Raw genomic sequence first — 22,732 nt, 5'->3', positions numbered from 1 at the left:
ATTTTAGAAAGCCACCTTTCTTAAGAGATTTATTGCCACACTTTTATAGCCCCCTAAAAGAACTTCTGAGCACATCAGATTGCTGGGGTTTTTTGTTTAAAGGAAGAAAAGAATATAGGTGAAAAAGCACTAGGCACTGCCAGTTTTACTAACCTGGTTAATAATAAGAAAAGAAACAGCACCAATAAAAGTCAGGGGTATAAAAATAAGATCCTGCTCCTCAGTCTAGAGAATCCTGCAGCATTGGTGGTGTCCAACCAAGAAACCAGTAAATGCAAGCTCTACATACCCATTAAAAAGGATGTTGTAAGAGTTCTCCAAGACTAGAAATAATTCTCATGTGACAAGTAAGTTAAAAACATCACCCTAAGAGCCTGCTCTATTAGTATACAGAGTAGCTAGGAAATTGATTGTAGAATTGTTTCATTAGCACAATTCTCAGTGGAGGGACAATCTAGGTCCTTACTGGTCAGAGACATTGGAAACCTGCTGGCTACAACTGTATGCCAACAAAGCTTGAACCAGCACAGGCTGTCACTCAGGATAGACAGGCCCTAAGCAAGCATGAGTTTCTCACAGCAGCCACAATTTGCAACAAACAAGAATTAATCTATGTTGTAAGAGTATGTTTGCCTAAAACCATCAAAATTAGTTGACAGTGATTCACCAATTTACAGTATTATGCATTTATAATGGTATCAACAGTTCCGTTAGTTTGAGCAAATGCTGCCTTGCACAAACCTTGAAGACTTCAATGCAATATTCCCAAACCAGGTGTTTTAATGCCTGAAAACAGGGTTGCAAGCCCAAACATTTCAGAACTGTTAGTCTACCAAATATGCATGGACACTTCAACTTGTTTACTGCAGGATGTTGTCTTCTTCCTTACTGAGGCTCACTTTGTGTCCACTTTCAATCTGCATGCCCAGTCATATGCAGAACAGGAAGTATATTCCATGCAAAAACCCTTCAGTGCTGCTGAGGGGTTTTTTCACTTTAGGAAAAACATGTCAGAAAAATTTGCTGTGCTACCTCTCGCAGTCAAGTGTCCTCTGGAAACGAAACAAGAATTAAATGAACAGAATCCCAAATATAATACTCTGCACTTGTACATTTTCTATTAATTATATGGTTCTTTGGAAATGTTTTCAAGAAGCACCTTCTTACCTGACTGCATAGTCAAGTCCATTTTTTGTGGCTGATACATCAATGGACTGTCTTCATTTAATGGAAGAACGCATTTCTGAACAAACCTCTTTCTTGCAGTTTGATTATGAATCTTTTGAGGGGAAATATCAGGATTCCTCTCTTCTCCTAACCTCTTGTTTTTCAGGAGTTCTATCAGTGTAAGTGACTGATTTCTTTTTTCATCATGCAGTACTGCTTTTGTTTCATCACATTCATTTAGGAAACTCAGCCCTTCTTCCTCTGATGCAGACACAGATACATCTTCAGTCTTTAGGCCATTATGGTATGATTCAAGAGGTATAACATTCTGAGATAAAAAGTCATCATTTGATGCAAATTTCTGAGCAACAAATGGTCTGGGAATAATACGGCGACTGTTCAAAGCCTTTAGGATTTTTTCATACTTCTCTTCATTTTGCATCATCTCATTCAGAACACAGATGGGAGACTTGTGTGCATCCCACTTGGTTTTGCCAAGCCTCTTCAGGTGTCCTCGCACATGATTAGACAATCCAATTTTAGTATCGAACCAGCCACCACAGAGCTGACATGTATGCTCAGAGGAAGTTTCAGATTTCTCAATTGCTACAAAGAAAATAATTATAATGTTTTTTGACAATTATATACAGTTAAACATGACAACTGCAAATCACAAGAAGAAGCTTTACAACAAGATAAAGTAAGTCTTGTTCAGTGCTCAGTAAATCCCTTTACCCCCCCCTTTATTTATTACCCAAATAAAAAACAAATCTTACCTTTTCTAACACGTTTAACAGGAGTCCCTGTTCCAGCTCTTTTAAAATGCTGCATTTTGTCACTCGTTGCTATCTGTTCTGGTGAAACAACATGACGGGCTTCATAGCTTAGTCCAGCTCTGTGAAGATGTCCTCTGACATGATTGGACAAGCCAACACCTGTTTCAAAGGTTGCTGGACAGTACGGGCATGACTTCTTTTCAAGCGACAAATCAGTCCAGTGGAAAACTGAATTATGCTTTGGCAATGCTGATCCTACATTTTCTAAATTCTGAGGATCATGCAAATCATGCAAGAAATTACTACTCTCAGCATCTTCGTAATACTCAAAATAAAAGCCATCATTCTGCTCATAACCAAGTGAAGATTTATCACCAGCTTCATTATCTTCCATTTTACCTTTGAATATGGGGAATAGGTTTACATGCTCCTGATTAATATCACTGTAAGATTCATCCTCCACAGACTGTGTAGTGTAATCACATAGTTCAACATTATCCCATGAACTTTCATCCTCCGTTTCATAGCTGTCTTTTTTTTCAGCAGAGTTTAGTTTCTGTAAAACAACAACAGTCATTTTATGCAGAAAATCTGGACAGCAATCCAAATCATCTCCTGTAACAGAGCCTTCCCTCTTGGATTCTTTAACCACTCTTTTTACAGCTACATGCCTATGATCTTTACAGCCTTCTGCCCTTTTGCAATCAAGGCTATTTGAATCCATGACAAAACAATTATTACTTGATGAAGAAAATAAACGTAAAGCACTGACAGATTTGGACTCTTCCTTTTTTAAATGCAAAGGGTAAGAGTCACTAGATTTTTTAATACTCCTGTAGTTTTCATATTTGTGTCTATATAAATAATTACTTTTTTTGGCACTAGCTTTCTGCTTTGCTGCTTGATGAAAACATTTACGCTTTTGGTCAATGCTATTTTTAATAAAAAAGTTCTTGTTTGTAGAATTTAGATTGCACACACTTACAGATGACTGTGAAACGCTCTTCCGAGCCTTCTGTATCCTGTAGGGTCTCTTGTGAAGTTTTGCGAAGTTACTGGACTGTGAAGTAGAGCCAAATGATCTTTTTACATCCTGTTTTAAAGCAGAGTTCTTTGGAAAAGTAGAAGAATGTTTCATCAATTGTTTTGTCCTGCTACGAAAATCTAAAGATTCTTCTATTATGCTGCCTTTTCTTTTCTCTAGTCTAAGATGGCTACCAAAGGGATCAATGCATGATGCTGAATGCAAATATGCCATGTGTTTTTTTAAAATGCTTCTAGCTGAAGTAGCAAACGGACACAGCTTACACATATACGTTGATGACTTTCTTGAGGATCCTAAATAAGGATCTTTCAAGGATGCCTTTTTCTGAGTTTTTCTCTGGGACAAGTCACTACCAATAATTGAACATTTGACTACTGCTCCATGAGCGATCCCTCGATGGCATTCCAGTTCATTTTCTGTCACAGCCATGAAATTGCATTCCTCACAACAGTAATATCTTTTATCTTTTTCATGGGTCTTTGCATGCTGCACAAACGTTTTGGGACAATTGGTACCAAATACACACTGTGGGCATTGTAACCGTGCACTCCTACCCTCATCCTGAAGTTCTTTCAGCTCACGGATTTCTTCCATCAGTTTCTGCCTTCTTTCCTGGTGAATTATCATATGTTTAAGAAGTGAATTACGATCTCGAAATGTCCTTCCGCATTCCCTACATGCATAGGGCCTGGGGACATTGAGATGCCGGAAGTGACTGTTCCCATCTAAATGGTACATCATATGCCTATGCAGATGTTTCTTCTCTCTAAAATTCACATTGCACTTTGTACAGGGATAAAATGATGGTTCATCAGTACTGAAAGTAGATGGTGGTTCAGAATCATTCTCTTCACATTTATTTTTCAAAGTATTGGATAGAAAAGTGCTAGTGTGAACAGGAGAAGTATCTTCTGCACAGTTACTAGTGGGACTATAAATGAGCTGCTGGATAGCATCAACAGATTCCAGCTCTTCATCTGTGGATTCAGGCTTTACTTTACTCAATGAATATTTCTGTGGTTCTACTATTTGTAGCTCCTCATTCTGCTCTAAGAATTCAACATTTAATAGTTTTGATTTACTAGGAATACAACTGGTATCATCAAAACAGTCTTCAGTATAGCGTGTTATTTTACTAACATCCATTTTCCTTTTTCGCTTCTTTTCTAGCCCTACCTTACAGTGAATGGGAGACTTCTCTATTGTTTCTTCATTTGTCATAAGAAACTGTATAAACTCCTTTTGTGGATCCCAGCTGGGATCACATCCCGATCTGAAGCCACCTGTACCTGAGGAAATGCCTGTTAATGTATCAACACAATCATCTTTTAATAGTATATTTTTATCATCCTCACAAACTTCTACTTGGTCTACTAAAGTGCTGTCTACACTATTTCCTACTGTTTTCTGTGGATCACAACCAATTGAAGCAGAGGTAGGTAGATTTTTAATGGAATGAGTCAGGTTCTTAGCATGTGCTACATCAGGTAACAAAAATAAAACTTGGTGCTGATTTGATTTCTGCGTTGTACTCTTTGCAGGCAGCTGAAGATCATGAACCACTGTCAAAGTTGAGCAGGAATCTGCTAGATGACCTCCAGGCTGTCCAGTGGTTAATGAAATGCTGCCTTTATTCATAATGGAAGTCTTTGTTGAGGTGGAGTGTGAAACTGGTCCATTAACAGCAGTTCCTCTAGATAACATAAAGTTTTCACTAGAAACAGTAGGAGCACCAGTGTGTATAAATAGAGAAGCCTGGCCTCCACTTAAGGCTTTTTCAGATCTGTCCCTTGATAGCTCCTCAGTCAGAGTCAATGTGTTGCTCTTCTGAAATGACGTCTCACTCTCTTCTGGTTTGGGAATGCCACTTTCTTCCTCAGATACAAAATTATCATCACATAGGATTTCTTCTTCTTTAGCACCAGTGACTCCAGTATTTATCTCTAAATCATCCATATTGCTGGTCTGTCCATTAAGTACATTTATACTAAAAAACAAACAAGAAAAAGTCAGGTAATTGCAGAAATAAATAATGATAACTTTAATTTACAGCATTTCTTCAGGATCACTCTTCACACTGTAATCTAAAAAGATATTTTGAACTTGTCAAAAATCTGCTTTTCATTTAGGATATCCAGAACATTTATAGTGAATCAGTGAAGCTATAAAAAAAATAAATTTTTTTTGATATGCAGTATTAATAACCATACAGCAAACTAGTCACTGTCAAATATCCCAGTTCAAAGAAGCCTGAGATCTACACACATGCAAGACGGGGAAAATTAGATTGCCAATACAAACACAAATACATTCTATATGTACATAAATACAGATTATCTTCAGTTGTTCTCCAGAAGCAAAAGTAAGGAGAAAAGGCTACCCAGATATCTATTAACAATTCTGGTTTTTTTAAACATACTTTTTTAGGAAACTAAAATAGTCTTTACATTTCTCAAGGTAGCACTTTTTTTGAAGTACTTCCATACAATTAACCTGATGCTACAGGTCTGCCTTGCCTGCAGAAGGAAAAAGCACAGTGAAGCTGATTTTGAGCATCTGATTAGTGACAGAGTGACAGAGACACAGCAAAGGATCGAACTCACTGAAGAAACCAGATGTCTTCCTATTCCCTTCTCACAAAAGGACTCTCCTTGCTTCAAAACAAATAAAACCCATTTGCTTTTAAGTATTTATTTTAAATGATAAGCAAATTAAACAACATCTTATCAAAGGTGGGGAAAAAAATACTGTAAGAACAAAACATTTCATTAGGATTTACCTACCAAATGAAGTCACCGTGTTGAATCCAGAGTATGACACTAACAATATCTTCCAGTACAGAGAACTACTGCATATTAATTCCCTGTGGGTGGCCTTGTCTTTCTACAAGTGACTCTTATTCATACATCAAATCATCTATTCAATGCTTAGTGAGCACAAAGGAGTTGCCTACACATGAAAATCAATGTGTGACCAACAGAAATGTTAACTTTAGTTTACTCTGGCATTCACTTTTTAGATGGGTCCTCAGAACACAGTGAGCATAAGGCATTAAAACATTCATCTAGCAGTCAGGACATCTATATTTTACAGAAATCACATATTTTACCCTTAGAGAGTACAACTCACTTTGATCTTTTGGGCAATTTGATTCCTGTAATTACAGTTTCAGTTACTAATTAACATTTTGAATAGAACTCAGTTAAAAGGAGCTATTACCTAGACTCTTTGAATTAAGATGTTATAACTCACAACAAATATCCATGGCTTCCTGCAATGGTCCTTTATCAAAATCCAGGAAGACCACTTCGGACATCCTCTTCTCCTAAGGAGAGAAAACAACTAGTTAAACACCAGTTTCATTTTCATACATAGCATTTTAAAATATGTCCAGTATTTTCAGTTCAACAGAATGACAGCTATCCACACAAACTAACTATGGCTTAATGGAAATTCTCTTTTATTGCACCGTTTTGTTTCAAATCAGCAAAAGGACAGAACATTATTTAACCTCTTCTGAGTTTGTAAAAGACAAATCTCAGTGTAAAATAACTTACTTTTGCAGATAAAAGTAATTATATTTGGAGTAGAAATACAATGAAAAATTAAGTAATTAAAAAAATATTTCCTTTGCTACTCCATCACTGAACTAGCAAATTTAGAAATACAGCAATGTTCACATCAGCAGCATAACAAATGTTTAAAGTGGGTGAAGTATTTTTATTGTATTATTATCTATAACATACCTTTACGTAAATGTTCCACTAGACACCCCAGTTTCTCATCTTGCCATTTCTTAGATTTTTGTTTTTCTTTGCTGTTTTGAGATGGGTCATTTTTCACTATAATAACGACTTCCAATAAGATCACATTCAAAGCTATCACCTTAAAATGGTGATAATGCACCACCCAGCAGGAGTCTTTACATCACCTACACAAGTTAGAAATGGGCAGTACAAACATACCCTAAGAATAAGAAATGCGAAAGTCAATTAGAAGTAAAGCCTACAATGATGCACAACAGCTCCAGCAATTTTACAACTCAGTAATGGAGGCTTCATATAGTATCAGGCAATAGAGTATAAAACTGTTCACAAAACATTTCTAAGGAATTGAGTAAGACAATTCTGCCTGGAAGATGTGCGTTTTCCGTGGTTTATTGCTGCACAAGCAGACAAAAGCATGCTCAGTCAATTTGAGAGCCTGTATTAGCTTTTCTCAACAGGAAGCAACGTTGCTAACGAAGTGGTAAATTCAGTGTTAATGAGTGGCTTCACTGTTACCACCTCTGAGGTAAAACCTTCCATGTTCCAAGTTTCACCCATCTGTTCTGGTGTGAGGGGTTCAGAGGAAGAACAGACGCTTCCCATTTAAAGCAACTTCACTGGTACCCCCTGAACAGCGGGGAGGCAGACTGAGAATACTGTGCTGCTTGGAGACCACAATCCTCATTATCGGAATGGCTCCTCAAAACTTCTCACAGGCTTACATGACAAAGACAAAACTATGTTGTTCTACATACAAAACCATACTGCTAATGAATATTAGTGTTAAAGCTGAAATTAAGAAGGTGGCTAGGACACCCTGTGGTCACCATTAAACCAAGAGTCTCTTCAGAGTAATCAGAGATACCTAAAGCATTACCTAACGCAGTCTTGTAAGAGACTCCTCTCCACACTGTGTATTTATGGAGATTGTGAACTATTCCATATGGGAATGATAAGAAGATTTCTATGGTAATAAAGGTATCCCTACAGATTTCAGTCTTTGAATCAAGCCTGAAATGATTACTGTATCAACAATATCACTACCTTTTAATAATTTTCTTATCATCATATATTTTATTTTCCAGACACCAAGATGGTACAATTCACCTTTTTTTTTTGTGCAGGACAACAACAATAAATTTAACAGTGTGGCATTAGAGAAAACAGAAAAATGTATTTTAAAATTACAATAATTTAGTCTTGTGATAACACTGAACCAAGATGCAATACTTCAGTTACATTATTTACTCCACATGTCAGAATTTATGCAGTAACAACGACAGCTGTAACTAAAGACACAGTGTCATGTTTCTTGAGGAAATGTTATCATCTAACTTGTCCCTTAGGAAAAGAAGAAAAATCAATCATTGTAACTAAGACGTAGCCAAGGCTATACAATATTCTTTGCATGTTTCCATCAGTTTTAAAATTATCTTCACTATACCTTATCAGGAATACAAAATTATTAATTCTGTCAGAATATATTGTATTTAATACTTGGTGTATTTGAAAAATTAAAAATTGGGATCAAACTTTCAATTTGTTGAAAGTACTGCTTATCATATCCACTACCAGGACTGTATTACCTCAACTAGATAGTTGAGGTAGTTTTTATTTAAGCATCTAGTGCAATATACGTAGGAGATATATACATGTAAAAATGGTAATGGAAAGTGTCTAGAAAAGCCTACACAATCTCAGCTCCTACCTTTGAAACATACTTTATCTAAAGGCTAGGTCAAATTCAATTCAATTATTTCAGTTAAGCCTAGAATGACTGCAGTGCACTTAACAGTGTTATTCCTGGTTTATATGCTATGCTATTTACTATACAGGAATTATTTCATATTCAAAAGTAGAAAAAAAACAATTATTTATCCAGATAAACCACACTCCACTCTCTATTAATTTATTTAAAATCTACCTAATTTTAAATACTGTTTTTATTAATAAAGTATCAGTTTTAAAAATCATAATGTGTTCTGCAGATATGACCGCCTGTGGCCAGATAGTCTAAGCATTAAAAAAGTGTAAGGTCAGATCTATCTTCAAGCTGACAGATCATAATTTAAATGCCTTAAGCTACTCTTTTTGTCATAAAAAATCTTGAACATCAGTATTTTTGCAAACTATCAGCACTTGCTATAACACCCTTACTACACTACATCTTGAGGTTACTACAGAAGAAATGAGGTGATAATTGCATATTAACATAATTATTTGGTAATCCCTCCAAGCAAGCTTCCTAGGTCACTCAGTAATTCAGATTAGATGCAACCTTCCTGTAATCAGATCTATGCTGTCCACTTTCTGTTCATTAATAATTCTTTTTGATAGGAATATACTTAAATCCATTGTTCTATGTACATTATTAATTGTATTTATTAACAGTAGGTTTATGACCTTTCCAAGTTCTTATTTCATAACAACAACCTTTACTATGCAGTAGGGTCACACACCAAATTAAGAGCACTGCCTTCATGCAATGCTAGCTCAGTAAAGCTTACACCTCAGTGCCAAGCATACCCTGCTGTTGCCTACTAGCAGTTGTAGGCAAGAGATCTGTCAGCCACTTGCAAGCCCTGTGTCATTTTATAGGGATTTACAGTAAATTTAAAGCACGCTGGAGCTGAAAAATTAAGACAGAAGAATTTGGTTGAGTTTGTGAAAAGCATGAAGTGTCTTTATGTGTTCTGATATCAAGTTTCTCACTAAATTTATAAATATGAGCCAATGAGCTAAAAGCACAGAGCGACTACTAAGCACCACAAAAACTCTGACATCATCTCCTAAAAGGTTTGAATTTAATCAGCCTAGTTAAAGGAACTGAAGAAATACAGCTGTAACAAAGGCAAAAAGGTACCTGTCCTGTGCTAAGTAACTCCTCGTAAGTCAAGTTCTTTAAGCAGATATGTGAATAACCAGCACATTCGAGGGATTGTTCAAATATTCAAGGGATAGAAAAGGTGCTTCAGGTTTGCACAGCCCCCAGTTAGATTTTTATTCAAGACTTCATTATGTAAATAAACTAACAAAACCTACCATTTTTCCACAATTGCTCCTGTAATAAAGCTTTCTCAAGTGATTGTATTAAAGGTAATGGAACCAAAGTCAAAGATTTTTAGGCAATAAACAGAAGACCAGAGAGAGTTTAAGTACTCTGGTACTTAGGCATGGTACAGGACTAAAAAGGTATCTCCTTCCATTTTGCCCACCACAGTCTATGCTTCAAAACTTTAATCATGGCAAACATCAAGCACAGAACTTCTGCCAAAAGAGAAAGGTTTAAGAACCTCTGGAAAATGAAGGTTTGTACAGAGTAATAGAGGAACACATCAGCACAAACCAGCCACATCTTGAGAAAAAAAACATACCTAAGAATACAGCTGCACAATATTTTTGCCTCTTCTATATAGTAATGTACAGTTTATGCCTCTGGAGTTTTGTGTGGTATCTAGCAATATTAATGTCCCACATCAACAAAATCACAATACTTTGACATTAGAACAATGCCTATGAGTTTGCAGTTTATTTCTTTTTAAGAAGCTATTCTGACCCACCCTTCAGATGGAAATAAAACCAAAATGCCTGACAACTAGAGGACAAGTCACTCACCTTGTCTTCCCCCATCTTCTATTTGTGTTTGCAAATTAAATTGTTGAAAATACATTTCCCTCTGCACAGCAGAAACACTATTTGTAGACTGCATTACTTAGCTCTGAAATCTACAAATTAACACTTCCGCACTTTTTCAAACTTCTGTAGTGAGGAGTTTGTTTAATATGCATAACACCATGAGTTCTGCCCCCCCACACCTACTTTACACACAGTCCACAGTTATTAATCTAACTACAACATGGAGAGTTCCATTCAAAATTAGTTATCTTCAGTACATTCAAATCCACAGCTGTTCACATAACAGTACAAACACTGGAAAACTCTCGTAGCTAACTAGACTGCCATATTAAAAAAATTTAAAGCAGTATGAAATAGTACCAATACAAAGAATGTATTATACCTAAACAAATACAAAGTTACTGCCACCCACAGTATAACCTTTCTTTATACTGTTAGAAACTTCACCGAATTGTCAAATATCTGTGGAAAAAGGTGACGATAGAGAAGTTCTCAGTTAGAGGACCCATGACAAAAGCAGCTAGTTTTTTCAGTACGATTATAACTGGGAAGATCAAACCCGAAGCACAACTTTTTCAGAAGTATTTTCTTTAAACTTAGTTCCTAGTGCAACAATGTCTTCAAAACCTGTCTGTTAGAAACAGTAAGGAAACCAAAAATTCCTTAAAAATGTCCAAATCTCAGAAACTCGATTTCTTGTTTAAAATATCTAAGACTGATATGTTAACATATCATGTGAAAGGAAACTGAACAAAACTTAAGTACCATGATACAATTAGAATTCACAAAAGAGAATTCCATTACTTCCACCAACCATTCCTAATCTTACTCCTCTAGTATTGATTTGCTTGGGGAAATAAACCAGTTTGTCACAATGGGGGGCATCATGCTAAAATTCAATACTGAAATCAATAATAATAAATGACAGTACAATTTAAGTGTCACAAGAACTACATGTATCACTATAAAAAAATACTCCTCTGGTTTTGCCTACTCATGCAGCAGTTTAAGATGATTTCATTGGCAGGGGCTTTTCAAAATAAAAGGTAATTCTAAAAGATGACTAGACAGAACACAAAACCAAGATGTTGAATCTGGTAACATAAGAACAGTCAAACACTATCTGGCAACTCTGCAGGCTTTGTAACCTCTGCCCAGAATTCCACAGCCCTGTTCACAGAGGACAGCCAGGTATTTCCCTTCATGTTCCTGGAGCTCTCTACTTTGCATTTTTAGTAGTGCAATGTAGTTTGAATTGTACTGCTGTTAGCTCTACTACAGATAAGAACTACAACCAAATATTGAATTGTTCTAAATGCAGACATACATGGTAATGACTAGCAGTATTTCAATAAAGACACAAGTATTAAAAATACAGAATTAATGCTCCGTGAAAATACACACTATTTCTTTTCTAAACTGCTCCCTTACTTTTACATGCATAGATTCTCTTCCTTGATGCCATCTCACATGCCCACATGCTTTCTCTCTAAAGAAACTAAATGTTTGAGAAAACACTATTAATCTTTTTCATTACCACTACCTGTGTTTCTCAGTGAAATGTATTCCTAAGCATCAAGTATGGTACAAAACACTGTTTTTATCTAGACACAGCAATAAATAATTTTATCAACCAGCAGCATTATTAAAACCAGAAAGCTTTTCTTCATTACAGTCTACAAATAGAAGTCCTGCTCCTATCCTTGCTATGAGGCATCTTTATCACACTGCCAAAAAATTAAGGGCTGTGATCAGTGGTACAAAGTGTGCATGGTCAGGAACTAAATCTGTACCCTAGGGCTGGTACCTGGTCCCACACTGTTCAACATCTTCATTAACCACATGGATGACAGGGCAGAAGGTTCCCATGGCAAAGCTGCTGATCACACAAGACTGATACAGCAGCAGGTTGCGATGCCATTGAGAGGAATCTCAACAGGACAGACAGTGGGATTGGACAAGATGGCTACAGGTTCCTCCCAAACTCTATTATTCTGTGATTCTGTTTCAGGACACTTTGCCACACAGTATTCTAATTCCTGCCACCAGCAATGTTATCTCCAGTCACACTGAGACATTTCACAAAGAGACCATGTTTAGGAAAGTATCTGCATTCTTCCAGACTTTAAGATCACCACTACAATCCTTAAATGGGGCATTATACCAAAATTAAAGAACCTGCTGTGTCCTGTTAAGGACTTTTGGGTTAGGTTCTTTTTCCCTTTGAACTGAAGATTGACGAGAGGGGGGCAGTTTTCTCTTGTTTGGTCTCAGTTGTTTATTCTTTTCTTATCAACATTACAGGGTACAAAGAGCTATGTGCACTATGACAGAAAGGGGGCAAAATGGCTAACAAAGATCCTCTTCAAGGTCTTTTATATGTCCATTTACCCAATTAACAGATGCTAACTAAATTATTTTTCTTAGTGACCCAATGATCCAACACCTGTGTGCTGCACTGCGGCATTTTTTACCCAATCACTTACTACTACCCAAAAACCCCTAGGAGAAGAACATGAAGAAGAAAGAAGATGGACAAGAGACAACACCCTAAATCCCCCATCTTGTCTTCTGCTCTCTAAACTACCTTAAACTCTAAACTTCAACCCATTCACACAGTGACTCAAGAATCCTTCTAATTCACACACATTTTCAGTCTTTTCTACTTAACTCTAACCGTTGTCTCCATGATGCTATGTGAAACTCAGTGCTTTCTTGGGTGTCAGAGTTAGGCATTACAGATAAAAGTATGTATCTTGCATCTCTGACCCCAACACTGCTGAACATTGCAAAAGATTCTGCAGAGAAGAGGAAGTATTTTCAACAAGACATCATATACTCTCAAATTACAGTGCTATTCATTTGAATTACACTTTTCTTTGCAGCAAAGCCAGTTCAAATAAATGCTGCTTCCTTCCACTCTGAGTTCCTTCTTTTCACAATTTATCAACAATTTCATTATCCAGTTTAAAAGGCTGGGACTCAAACACCCCTGAATTGGCACAGCTGAGAGGCAACAATTATGGGTAGGGGCACAAACTTACTAACTCTGTTGACAGAAAAACCCACTGGGGAATCTTTTCCTAAAATCTATATGAATAAATAAAAAAGTAAAAATGAAGAACATTTCATAAGGCAAAAAAAGAAGCTTTGACAGTTCCTCTATTTAACTGCAGAATGCACAATAAAGAATTCTACCATGAAGCAAATTTTATGTTCTAAAATTACTTGAACTAAACTACCCAACTGAAGCAAAATGCTAGAAGTAAATGCTAAAATAATTCAACTAGGGAACATTAAATACATCTTCTGAGAATACTATTAACACAAGCAATACTCTTAAATTGCATATTAGACATGATAGCTAGATTTTCCATAGAGACATACAAATGCAAATCCTTCCAGTGGGTTAAATAAAAAGTATTTTCATTTCTAAAACACAAAAATAACTTTCAGAAATTTAAAAACTAATCTACTCCTCCTTAAACTATAGTTTTACAGGATCAGCCACCTTATCTGCTCAGAGACAAGTCCTTTTGAAGCCAGGTACTGCCACCAAGTGGCAGTGAAATTTGGATTTGCAAATTCCAATTATTCAAATATGTAGAGAATACAGAACTGAAAAACACTCCTGCAGCTGCCAAATATGAGCAATGCTCTGCTAACACACGACATTTAAAAATTAATCAAAACGGAACCCAGATATCCAAATCTAAAACTAACCTTCAATGTAATACAAAGGTTTTTTCAACAATTTGGTCCTTTTGTTTAGACACCACTTGTAAGCAGCTGGGTAAAGACTTTTTGGATTTGTACTTTTTTCCAGTACAAATCCAATATATATCAATTAAACAATAATTAGGTGTTTTATGTAACTTTATGCAAATCCACAATGATTACAAGTATATAACCAGAGAGTCTTATTTTCACAACTTCAGGAAAAAGTAAGTTCTGCAACTGACATAAAAGACCTCTTAAGATATAAACATCCAGCTTTTTATCTGGATAAGCTACCCACTCAATCGACATTCTTTAGTATATAAAGATGACAATCAGACTGAGAGGAATTTTTAGAAATTAGATATATCTGACTATATTTACAGGAATATTCCACAAGTTAATTAAACAATATTGCTGGTTACCAGCATGAATTAGCTGTGAAGTGTCAATCCAACAGATCACAGATGAAAACTCGAATGACAACATGATGCTGCTGCAAAATGGATTTACAGAGCAACCTTCTTAAAGATAGTATTAAGAACACTTTAACCCAATTAACACAACACATCTTTCAACTTCAGAACAATTCTGACCTTATTTACTGTTACACTGAATAAAAGTTGTCATTCTTTTTATGCAGCATGACTTGAAACACATCTAGCAGTTTCTCATGATTTTTTTTTGGCTGGTAACCACTTGGTGTACAAATGTTAATGTAATCACAGATTTTAAGACTGTACCTCCTGCTAATGTAAACAGATCTTTTAACTTCTAAAGCATGATATCTTTCCCAATTATAAAAACACTAGCTGAAACAAAGACACTGCTTTTACTAATTTAATTCAGAACCTTTGAGTAATGAAATACATTAGTGATATTCACTCATCATCAGCAAATCTGCTCTCATCCTATGTTCTTTCATTTATCAAGGATTAAAAACCTAATAAGATTCTAGGGAGCAGTATCAGGTAAGGCAAAAAAAGCCATCTTGTACCTTTTCAGATTAAGAACAAAAAATTCTGTTGACTTGGAGAAGGTGATTGTGCTTGCTGATGAATATACAAAATCAGAGCTTTTAAAGGTTTCAAACCTATGTAACACCATACATGACCAGATAAACGTAAGTGAGAAGGAAAGCTCAGGTCAGCCCACTAATACTTGGGGTTTGTTTCTTTATTTTTGATATTTAAAACAAAAAAGTCATCACCAGAAATTATTAATGGCAGAAAACTCAACTTCATGTTACCAGGATAGTATGAGAGCAAGATAAAAATTATGAGATGCTCTCAGAGCCAAAGAAACAAAAATCCCACATACTAAAATTTATCCTGTGCAGAATTCTGTATACAACCTATCCTTCAGTATTCATTGTACTATTATTCACTAACTACATCCTTCTACTTTTAGGTAAAGCAATACTAAATGCATTCAAGGCAGTTTCTGGTTTGCCTGGTATCTAAAATGCTTAAAATGTGACCTCACTTCACTGTACACAATTACAAGGAAATTCTGCACAAGCATGTAACTTCTGCAACCTATCCTGCTACACAGAAGTGTGGCCTGTTGCACTTCTAACACATTGAGACCAAGCTTGTTTTTTCCCAACTTTCCCCTGTATTTAAAACAAGGCAGTTTCTCCTGTGGAGTTCAGAAATGCAGTCTGTAAATAAGAAATTTTAAGAACAAGCACTGTGGTTACTCCAATAAAGTTCACTCACTGATTGCAAACAGTATTTTACACCTACGTGTTTTTAACTAGTAAAACAGATTTCTTTATTTATTTACAAAAGTCAGGATATGATATCTTTTATATATGCCTTAGGAATGTGAATGATTTGAAATTATAAGATCAAAACTCCAAACCCTTTACAAAAAAAAAAACCCACAACCCCTACATGGAAAGCATACTAGCAGAGTCATCAGGAAATGCATTATGGTCAAGTGTACAAGAAAAATGCTTGACCAAATAATTAAATCACATTTTCAGGTATTGCTTTAAAGGACATAAGCTTACACAAAAAGGCAAGTCTGAACTGAGGTGTGAGAGTGAAAATTATTGTTTAGAAGTCTCTGAGATGTTGCAGCCACTACGCTCATGAGCGGAGACTGAAGTCAGAGGCACTTGGGAAATGCGGGTTGTTCTTGAAAATTAACTCTTTCAGTCATCCCTGCTGCCCCTTCTGAACCTTCTTCAGCTCTGCTCTGTTGTTTTGCAGTCACCCAACTAGAAGAAGCAATACACACACTGCAATGCAATACAGCTATGATAAAACATCAAATCTGTAGAACTGGATGTGGGTTTTGTTTTGTTCCCTAATAAAGCACAATAATTTCATTGATCTACTGACTATTCAGTTGTCATTTTTACTGAACTCTGGGAACCTCAAGATCTCCTCCAAGCAATAGCAATACTGATCAAATGTCATTACACTGTTTCCATTTATTCTTTTACATGTTTTTCTGTCCTCATGTTGTGAATGCAAGTGTTCTCCTCAGAGACCAGCTTTTTCCTACTAAACACAGAAAACCACCATTAAGATGAAAGGTCTTCAGAATCATTCAGAAGACTTCATGCTTCAAATACACACTCATTTATATGTTAGACTTTTCAATTACTTTTCTGCATCTAAACCAGTAATTAGATAATAAACACGTTAAAAAGAAACAGCATAAACAGCAAGCTTTAAGTACTGAAAGCATTAGAAGGCACAAGGAACAGTTTGAATTTTATTGTCAATTCAAGTCCCTTTTCTAGCCATAATTCTTGTTTTACACTCATCCTTAGATGAAGTGTTTCCTTTTGCAGAGTTGTATTAATTTCTTTTCTCAAAGCAGCACATTCCAGAAACCAGCAAAGTCAGGCTAAGGCAGTAAACATCTACACGTAAGTATATGCATCATAACACAGCAGTAGTATAGCTTATGTTTAATTGTTCATAGTTCAGAAGACAATTCATAATCAAAGTCCTGAATCAGTTATACATTATACAAAAGATCAACACTCAATAGAAGAGCTTTCTTAAATTCCCCACAGAGCACTCTTCAATAATCAGTACTTTAAAAGTTGACAGCAAGAGCTCTGAAAAAGTCTTAGTGGAACAGAAGATATGAACAAAGCAATTCACGTCTATTTTAAAATGTACATACTACAATTTCATGGCAGTATTAAGTCTACACATTAATTGGAGCTTGGAATTGAGGAACAAACTCATTTAAGCAAATGGGATCTCGGCTCTCACCTCTTCAAAATACCAAGTCACTGCAAGCAGCTCCATTCTGAGAGGGCACATTAGTCAAACAGCAAGCAGGAAACTTGAGAAGAGAACTTTGGTTTGTTACAGAGGCCTCTGTAGCAGAGTCCATCATGCCATGTCTCCAAAGTAGAAAATTTATTGAATTCTGTTGGGCCTTACCTAAAGATTCTCTTGAAAGACTCAAGTTAAAACAGTTTAAAACTATTTGTTACATGTTTCACATAATTATATGGAGACAAGATTAATATTATAGTTCAAATTATTCCTGGAGTAGCAAGTAAATGGAAGAGAAAAAGATAAGCATCTTAATTCTTTTTCTCAAAATAACAGAGAAAGGGGGTGGGGAGGAAGGAGGAAAATGTCAGTTACAGAAAATTTTTTCTAGATGGACACTTTGCAATTGCAAACGAACACTTAAGGTCTACCAGCAGTAAATCTCCATAAACTTTGTCTTTCAAATAGTTTGCAAATGGGTTCCTAAAGACAAAAGGGGGGGGGGGGGGGGATTCCAACAATTCCATTGTTTAAAACTTGAAATGCTATTCTTATAGTTGGTCAAATTTCCCATGCAGTTATTTATTAATACAGCAAGTTCAAGTTTAACGTGCTGCTTTTAAAGTGCAAAGTACACTTTCAAAACTTTGAAACCAGATGAATAATATGTAGAGGACAAAGTTAATTTAAATCGCTCATAATTTTGGTTCTCAACAGCTAACAGAACACCTTGATAGTTTTTTGACTATAATAATTTGTGGAAAGAAAACACAATTATCATCATAATATTAAATAATGGGGGAATATGCTTTGTTCCTCTTTTGGTTTTGTAGAAGTAACACTACACCATTACAGTACCTATACTGCATATATTATAGCAATCAAGATACTTGATTACTGTAATACTTGATACTAAATTTCAAGAGAACTTTCACTGACCACTTTTCTGCAGGCTTAGCAGTATATGCAAAAGGCATTTTTTGGGAAAAAAAAACCCACCAGCACAAAACTCCTACTCACCTTTGCTTGTTTAATTTACATTATGCTGTAAGATCCACTTCCACATTAAAACAAACCTGCAAAATAAAACAATAACTTACTGTACAGCTGTCATTGTTTTCTGCTTGTGTCCTAGACTATCAGACAAGACAGGCAAAACGGAGAGGTACAAAATTCACAGCCATAAAAGTATTCTATATTTTTGATCTCAGGATAAAAGTATCAACATTCCAGTGTAATCTTCTCTCAAACATATGTAATTTCCAAATAACATAGCTATTGGCATTTTAATTAAAAAAATTACCCAAAAGTTGTATCAAATAGACACATGCTATTAAATTCAGTGGACAGAACAGGAGAAAATAAGTTGCATGGCAAGAAAAGCTCTGCATTTGCTGCTAGTGCCTTCAAAATCCGGTATCTCAAGGTCCCTGAACAAGGAATGACGCACAGAAAGGAAATGGTTACAAATGAAAGCTTCTAAAAAAAGGTTTTTTAGCAAAAATCATCAACGTATCTGAGATTGTCAGAGGACTTTAAGCCTGGGCCTTTCTAATTTCTCACCTTTTCTAAGGCAAAGTTGTGTTTATGATTCTAATGTTAGCTGGCCCACTTAAAAATTATAATTTATTTGTCTGCATGAAAGCTGACCAATGACAGATAAACTTGTTTTGCTCGTGTATCTTCAGAACTAACTATACAAGGTAATTTTTCACTTCCCACTTGGAAATTTTGAAGCGATTCCAAAAGCAACTGAAGCTGCACAAAAACAAGAATGGATTTGGGTATGGTACCTCTACAGAACTGGGTCTACTAATGAAGACACAACTACTAGCATAGAGCTTTACAGAAAGGATAAAGACTAAATGTTTAGGCATCATCAAAATTGACTCTGAATGAAGTAACAACTGTCACACACTGTCCTTGCCTCATTTTATTCACACACAACTTTCTGATCCAGAGTTCCCCAATCAATGCGCAACTGTCTCAAAGCCCCTTGCCTAAATTAAAAATAGTAAGGGACGGCAGACCTTTCAAAAAAGTCTGAATGGATAATACTAAGCAGCAGAAGATTCAGTATTTGAGCTCCTCTTCCTAGCCCCAGGATTGTGTCCCAAGTATCACATTAAACTGTAGCTTTATGCATGAATGTTATTCAATATACATACTCATTTCTCAAAAAAGATTTATTACAGAAAAAAAATAGAATTCTTTTGTTAGATTTTAAAGTAATTTCATGCACTTACAGAAGCAGAAGTGTTACTTTCAAACAGCAGTGGAGCTCTACTGTACCTTACAGAAAGTAAATGTAAAGCTACAGTTGTATGTCCACAAAAATAACAGCCTCCATATGGAAGAGCCAAAACACCTTTCAAAAAGTGAGAAAGTCAATGGTCATGGCTTTACATAATCACATATTGTGATGAGCACTAAACCAGACATCTCAGTAAGCCTATGCACTTTGGCTGGGGAGTGACAACCCTAGTCTAACACTTCTCTCATTAGGAACTACAACGACTCTGCCCCCATGCAAAATGGCCTCAACACCCACACCTAAACTTGCAATTAACTAAACATTAGCAGTAACTGTTCTCAACATAGGTTTCATGGCTTGTGACTAAAGTGCAGACAATCTTTCCATCAAAGGATTGAGCTCAGACAACTGCAGATCACTGGGGTGATACAGCAGCACAGTGTCATACCAGCCACCTCTGTAACAACCTTTCCACAGAACACTTTACTTGGGACCAATCAATTGCCTTAGTACAGGGTAAGACTTCCCATTTTATGTGAACAATCTATCTAGAGGACATTACTCTTATACTCATTTAAGATGCACTTTGCAAAAAACTTAAATGCAAGTACTCCATCGTAATTTGGATATTGTCGAGCTGAAGGAAAGGTGACAAGTTCCACAAAGAGATCACTCACCAGCAAGTAAACTGCTGAAGGACCAAAGGGCTGGTTACTGTAGCCCTGCATCAAAGACATCAAAGGGCCCTACAGAATCAACTCCCCTTTTTGGGGTTTCAAACCCTCTTATGTACAAAGCTCCACGCAATGGAAGACAGTACTTGCAGTGTCATGCAAACATCTTCATGAAGGCAACACAATCCACAGGACACCAGATCTTAGCCCAAACTATTGATAGCATTGAGATTGTTTAAAGCCACCCACCTACAGTGCTTAACCAGCACTCACATCTCTTCTCAAAGGTCTTTCTGCTGTCAAGTAAGATTTCTCTCACTCCAGTACAATCAAACACCTACTATTAATTTAAAGGGTGATGACATTTCAAATAACTGAGCGCCTGACATCCTTTACCAGCAGATTCAAGAAAGGTAGTTCTCCAAAAATTTCCTTAGGGAAAGGCAAAGATTTTAACATCATAAATGCTTTTGCTTCAATTTGCCTGTCTTAATTCTCATTATCAGGAAAGGAAGTGAGAATGGAAGTCACTCTCCCATACCAGGTAATAAAAGAGGGCTTGAAAAGGGACACAGAATTGAGTAAGAAATGTATTCACCTGGAGGCCTCGATACTCAAAGAGCGAGAAGGGGGACCACAGCGGGAGAGGGGGAAAGACGACTGCTGTAAATTGGTCAGCCTTCTGATTAGCGACAAGCAGCTTCCTGTTCTGATATGGGCAGTGTACAGGAAGTGGAAGAAAACCGAAATGGTGGAGATGAAAGAGATCACAAATGCACCCCCAGTGATACTAAACAACAAAAGATGGACTGAAAACTCTTGCTTAAATGAAGTATCTTGTTTAAATGAAGTACCCCCTTCCTATCTGAGGAAAAACTTTAAGAAACACTAGAATGCAAAGGTGCACAATGACTAAGTAAAGTTTGTTGTAATCCTAACAAGAGTTTTGACCCATTTGTTTACTAAGCACCCCTTATTTCATAACAGATCTGCGTTATAACCTACATTCCTACATCTATCTGGGCAAAGACCACCATCTTTAATTACCACCTTCTCCTGGAATGACTGCAGCTAGGAATGTAATTCATATGGATGCTTTTAGGTGGTTTAATGGTTTTTGTTTTGTTGTGTGTTGCTGTTTAATACAAAACCACTTTTGCCCATATAGCCGATTATGCCAGTGTGGGAAGAAAGAGGAAGAAACAAAGACTAGAATAACTATACTACACAAAATATTTTTGTTGATATAAACTGTGGCTTAACAGTCAATTCCACCAACTTCACACATAGCAAAAAGGCTTGCAACTGTAATCTCGACTTCACGGCTTAGAAAATTTGATTACTTAGATGAGAGTGGCAGCTACATTCATTAGGATATGACCATCCCAGTATTAAATTCAAAAGCAGGGCATGGGGTATGGAACAAATTTCATTCTAATATCTGTTGCAGCTCTGGAAAAGAATCTAAAATCTTACAAAAATCTAACAATCCTAAATATCAATGCAGGAACTAACAGCCAGCGGAAAGCAGAGATTACTGAGAAAAAACCATTACAAGAAACCCAGAAGTTTCTGCCAAAATTGTACATACAGTATCAGGGATAAAGTAATTTCAGAAGACAACAGAAAAGGCAAAAACTTAGCTGATGAGAGTCTTACATCAGTTGATACAGCTAAAAGCTCTTTAAATACAAGCCTATACTGCCATTTTCCAAACAAGTAGTCAGCAAAGACTTTGTCTCTACAAAATGTAGTTTCCTGCTTTCTGTTTGCAGAAGTAGCTTTGATTGTCTTTGATTTCTATTTTAGAAGTATAAAACAACTTAATCTACATTCAGTACCCACAAATATCTAGAACTAACATTCAGTGTAAATTAAATAATCATTTGAATTTAAACATGAGGTTTTTCTAAAACCACAAAATTAATCCCTTTCAAGAATTTGTAGAATCTCTCAATCTGTGCTATTACAACTGCAGTTTAACCCACTGAATTATATATGCCACAATCCCACTCACCAAAATTAAATTTGTAAAGAAAAAATAATAATCACTCTTCTTGAAATAGGTAATGAAGAGCAATACTTGAGAACAGGAACTATACTGGAGTCTGAATTACCCAGAAATCTAATTAAGCAAAAGATTAACTTTTAAGATTAACTTTATAACATAAAGAGACAAAATTTAAGTCTCTTTACTGGAGATGCTCCTGACTTCAAAGAATCTGCAGTGAGTGAACAAAAGCAAGCAAGGGACTAAAAGAGAAGTCTGCCTCTTGCATTTTGAATCTCCTGCCAGATTTTGAGAGTTATCTGGAAAATAGTTCAAAGAACTTACAGTTCTTCCTTTGTCTGTTCATCACAGTAAAAGCCACACGCACAGTTCCCAAAGCTGTGGTAGGGCTTTCACGTGGAAATGTTGAAACCTCTCACTTTTCTACTCATAGA

The 22,732-nt window shown here is 36.1% G+C and overlaps 1 protein-coding gene across 13 annotated transcripts in view; it reads right to left on the bottom strand.

The window, feature by feature from the left end:
* Positions 1-22,732, bottom strand: part of ZNF644 (zinc finger protein 644) — an 80,764-nt gene that overhangs the window by 13,903 nt on the left and 44,129 nt on the right. For 7 of the 13 annotated variants that reach the window (XM_088060741.1, XM_088060743.1, XM_088060740.1 and 4 more), the window contains exons 2-5: positions 18,380-18,435; positions 6,241-6,313; positions 1,944-4,975; positions 1,168-1,773 (exon numbers count right to left, since the gene is read on the bottom strand). In XM_088060741.1, coding sequence (XP_087916867.1) covers positions 1,168-1,773; positions 1,944-4,944 — 3,607 coding nt within the window. In that variant the 5' untranslated portion in view covers positions 4,945-4,975; positions 6,241-6,313; positions 18,380-18,435. Of the gene's footprint in view, positions 1-1,167; positions 1,774-1,943; positions 4,976-5,591; positions 5,643-6,207; positions 6,314-6,734; positions 6,955-17,350; positions 17,367-18,379; positions 18,436-22,732 lie in introns of those variants that run through there. The other 6 variants (XM_088060746.1, XM_088060749.1, XM_014250731.2 and 3 more) reach the window with 6 other exon arrangements.

Source organism: Pseudopodoces humilis, chromosome 10 (genome assembly GCF_049639895.1).
Source record: "Pseudopodoces humilis isolate 2021_Gansu_Grassland_sample_001 chromosome 10, ASM4963989v1, whole genome shotgun sequence".
In the NCBI taxonomy this organism is placed as follows: Eukaryota; Metazoa; Chordata; class Aves; order Passeriformes; family Paridae; genus Pseudopodoces; species Pseudopodoces humilis.
The sequence above is the reverse complement of the archived record's forward strand: the minus strand, read 5'-3'. Positions and strand labels throughout refer to the sequence as shown.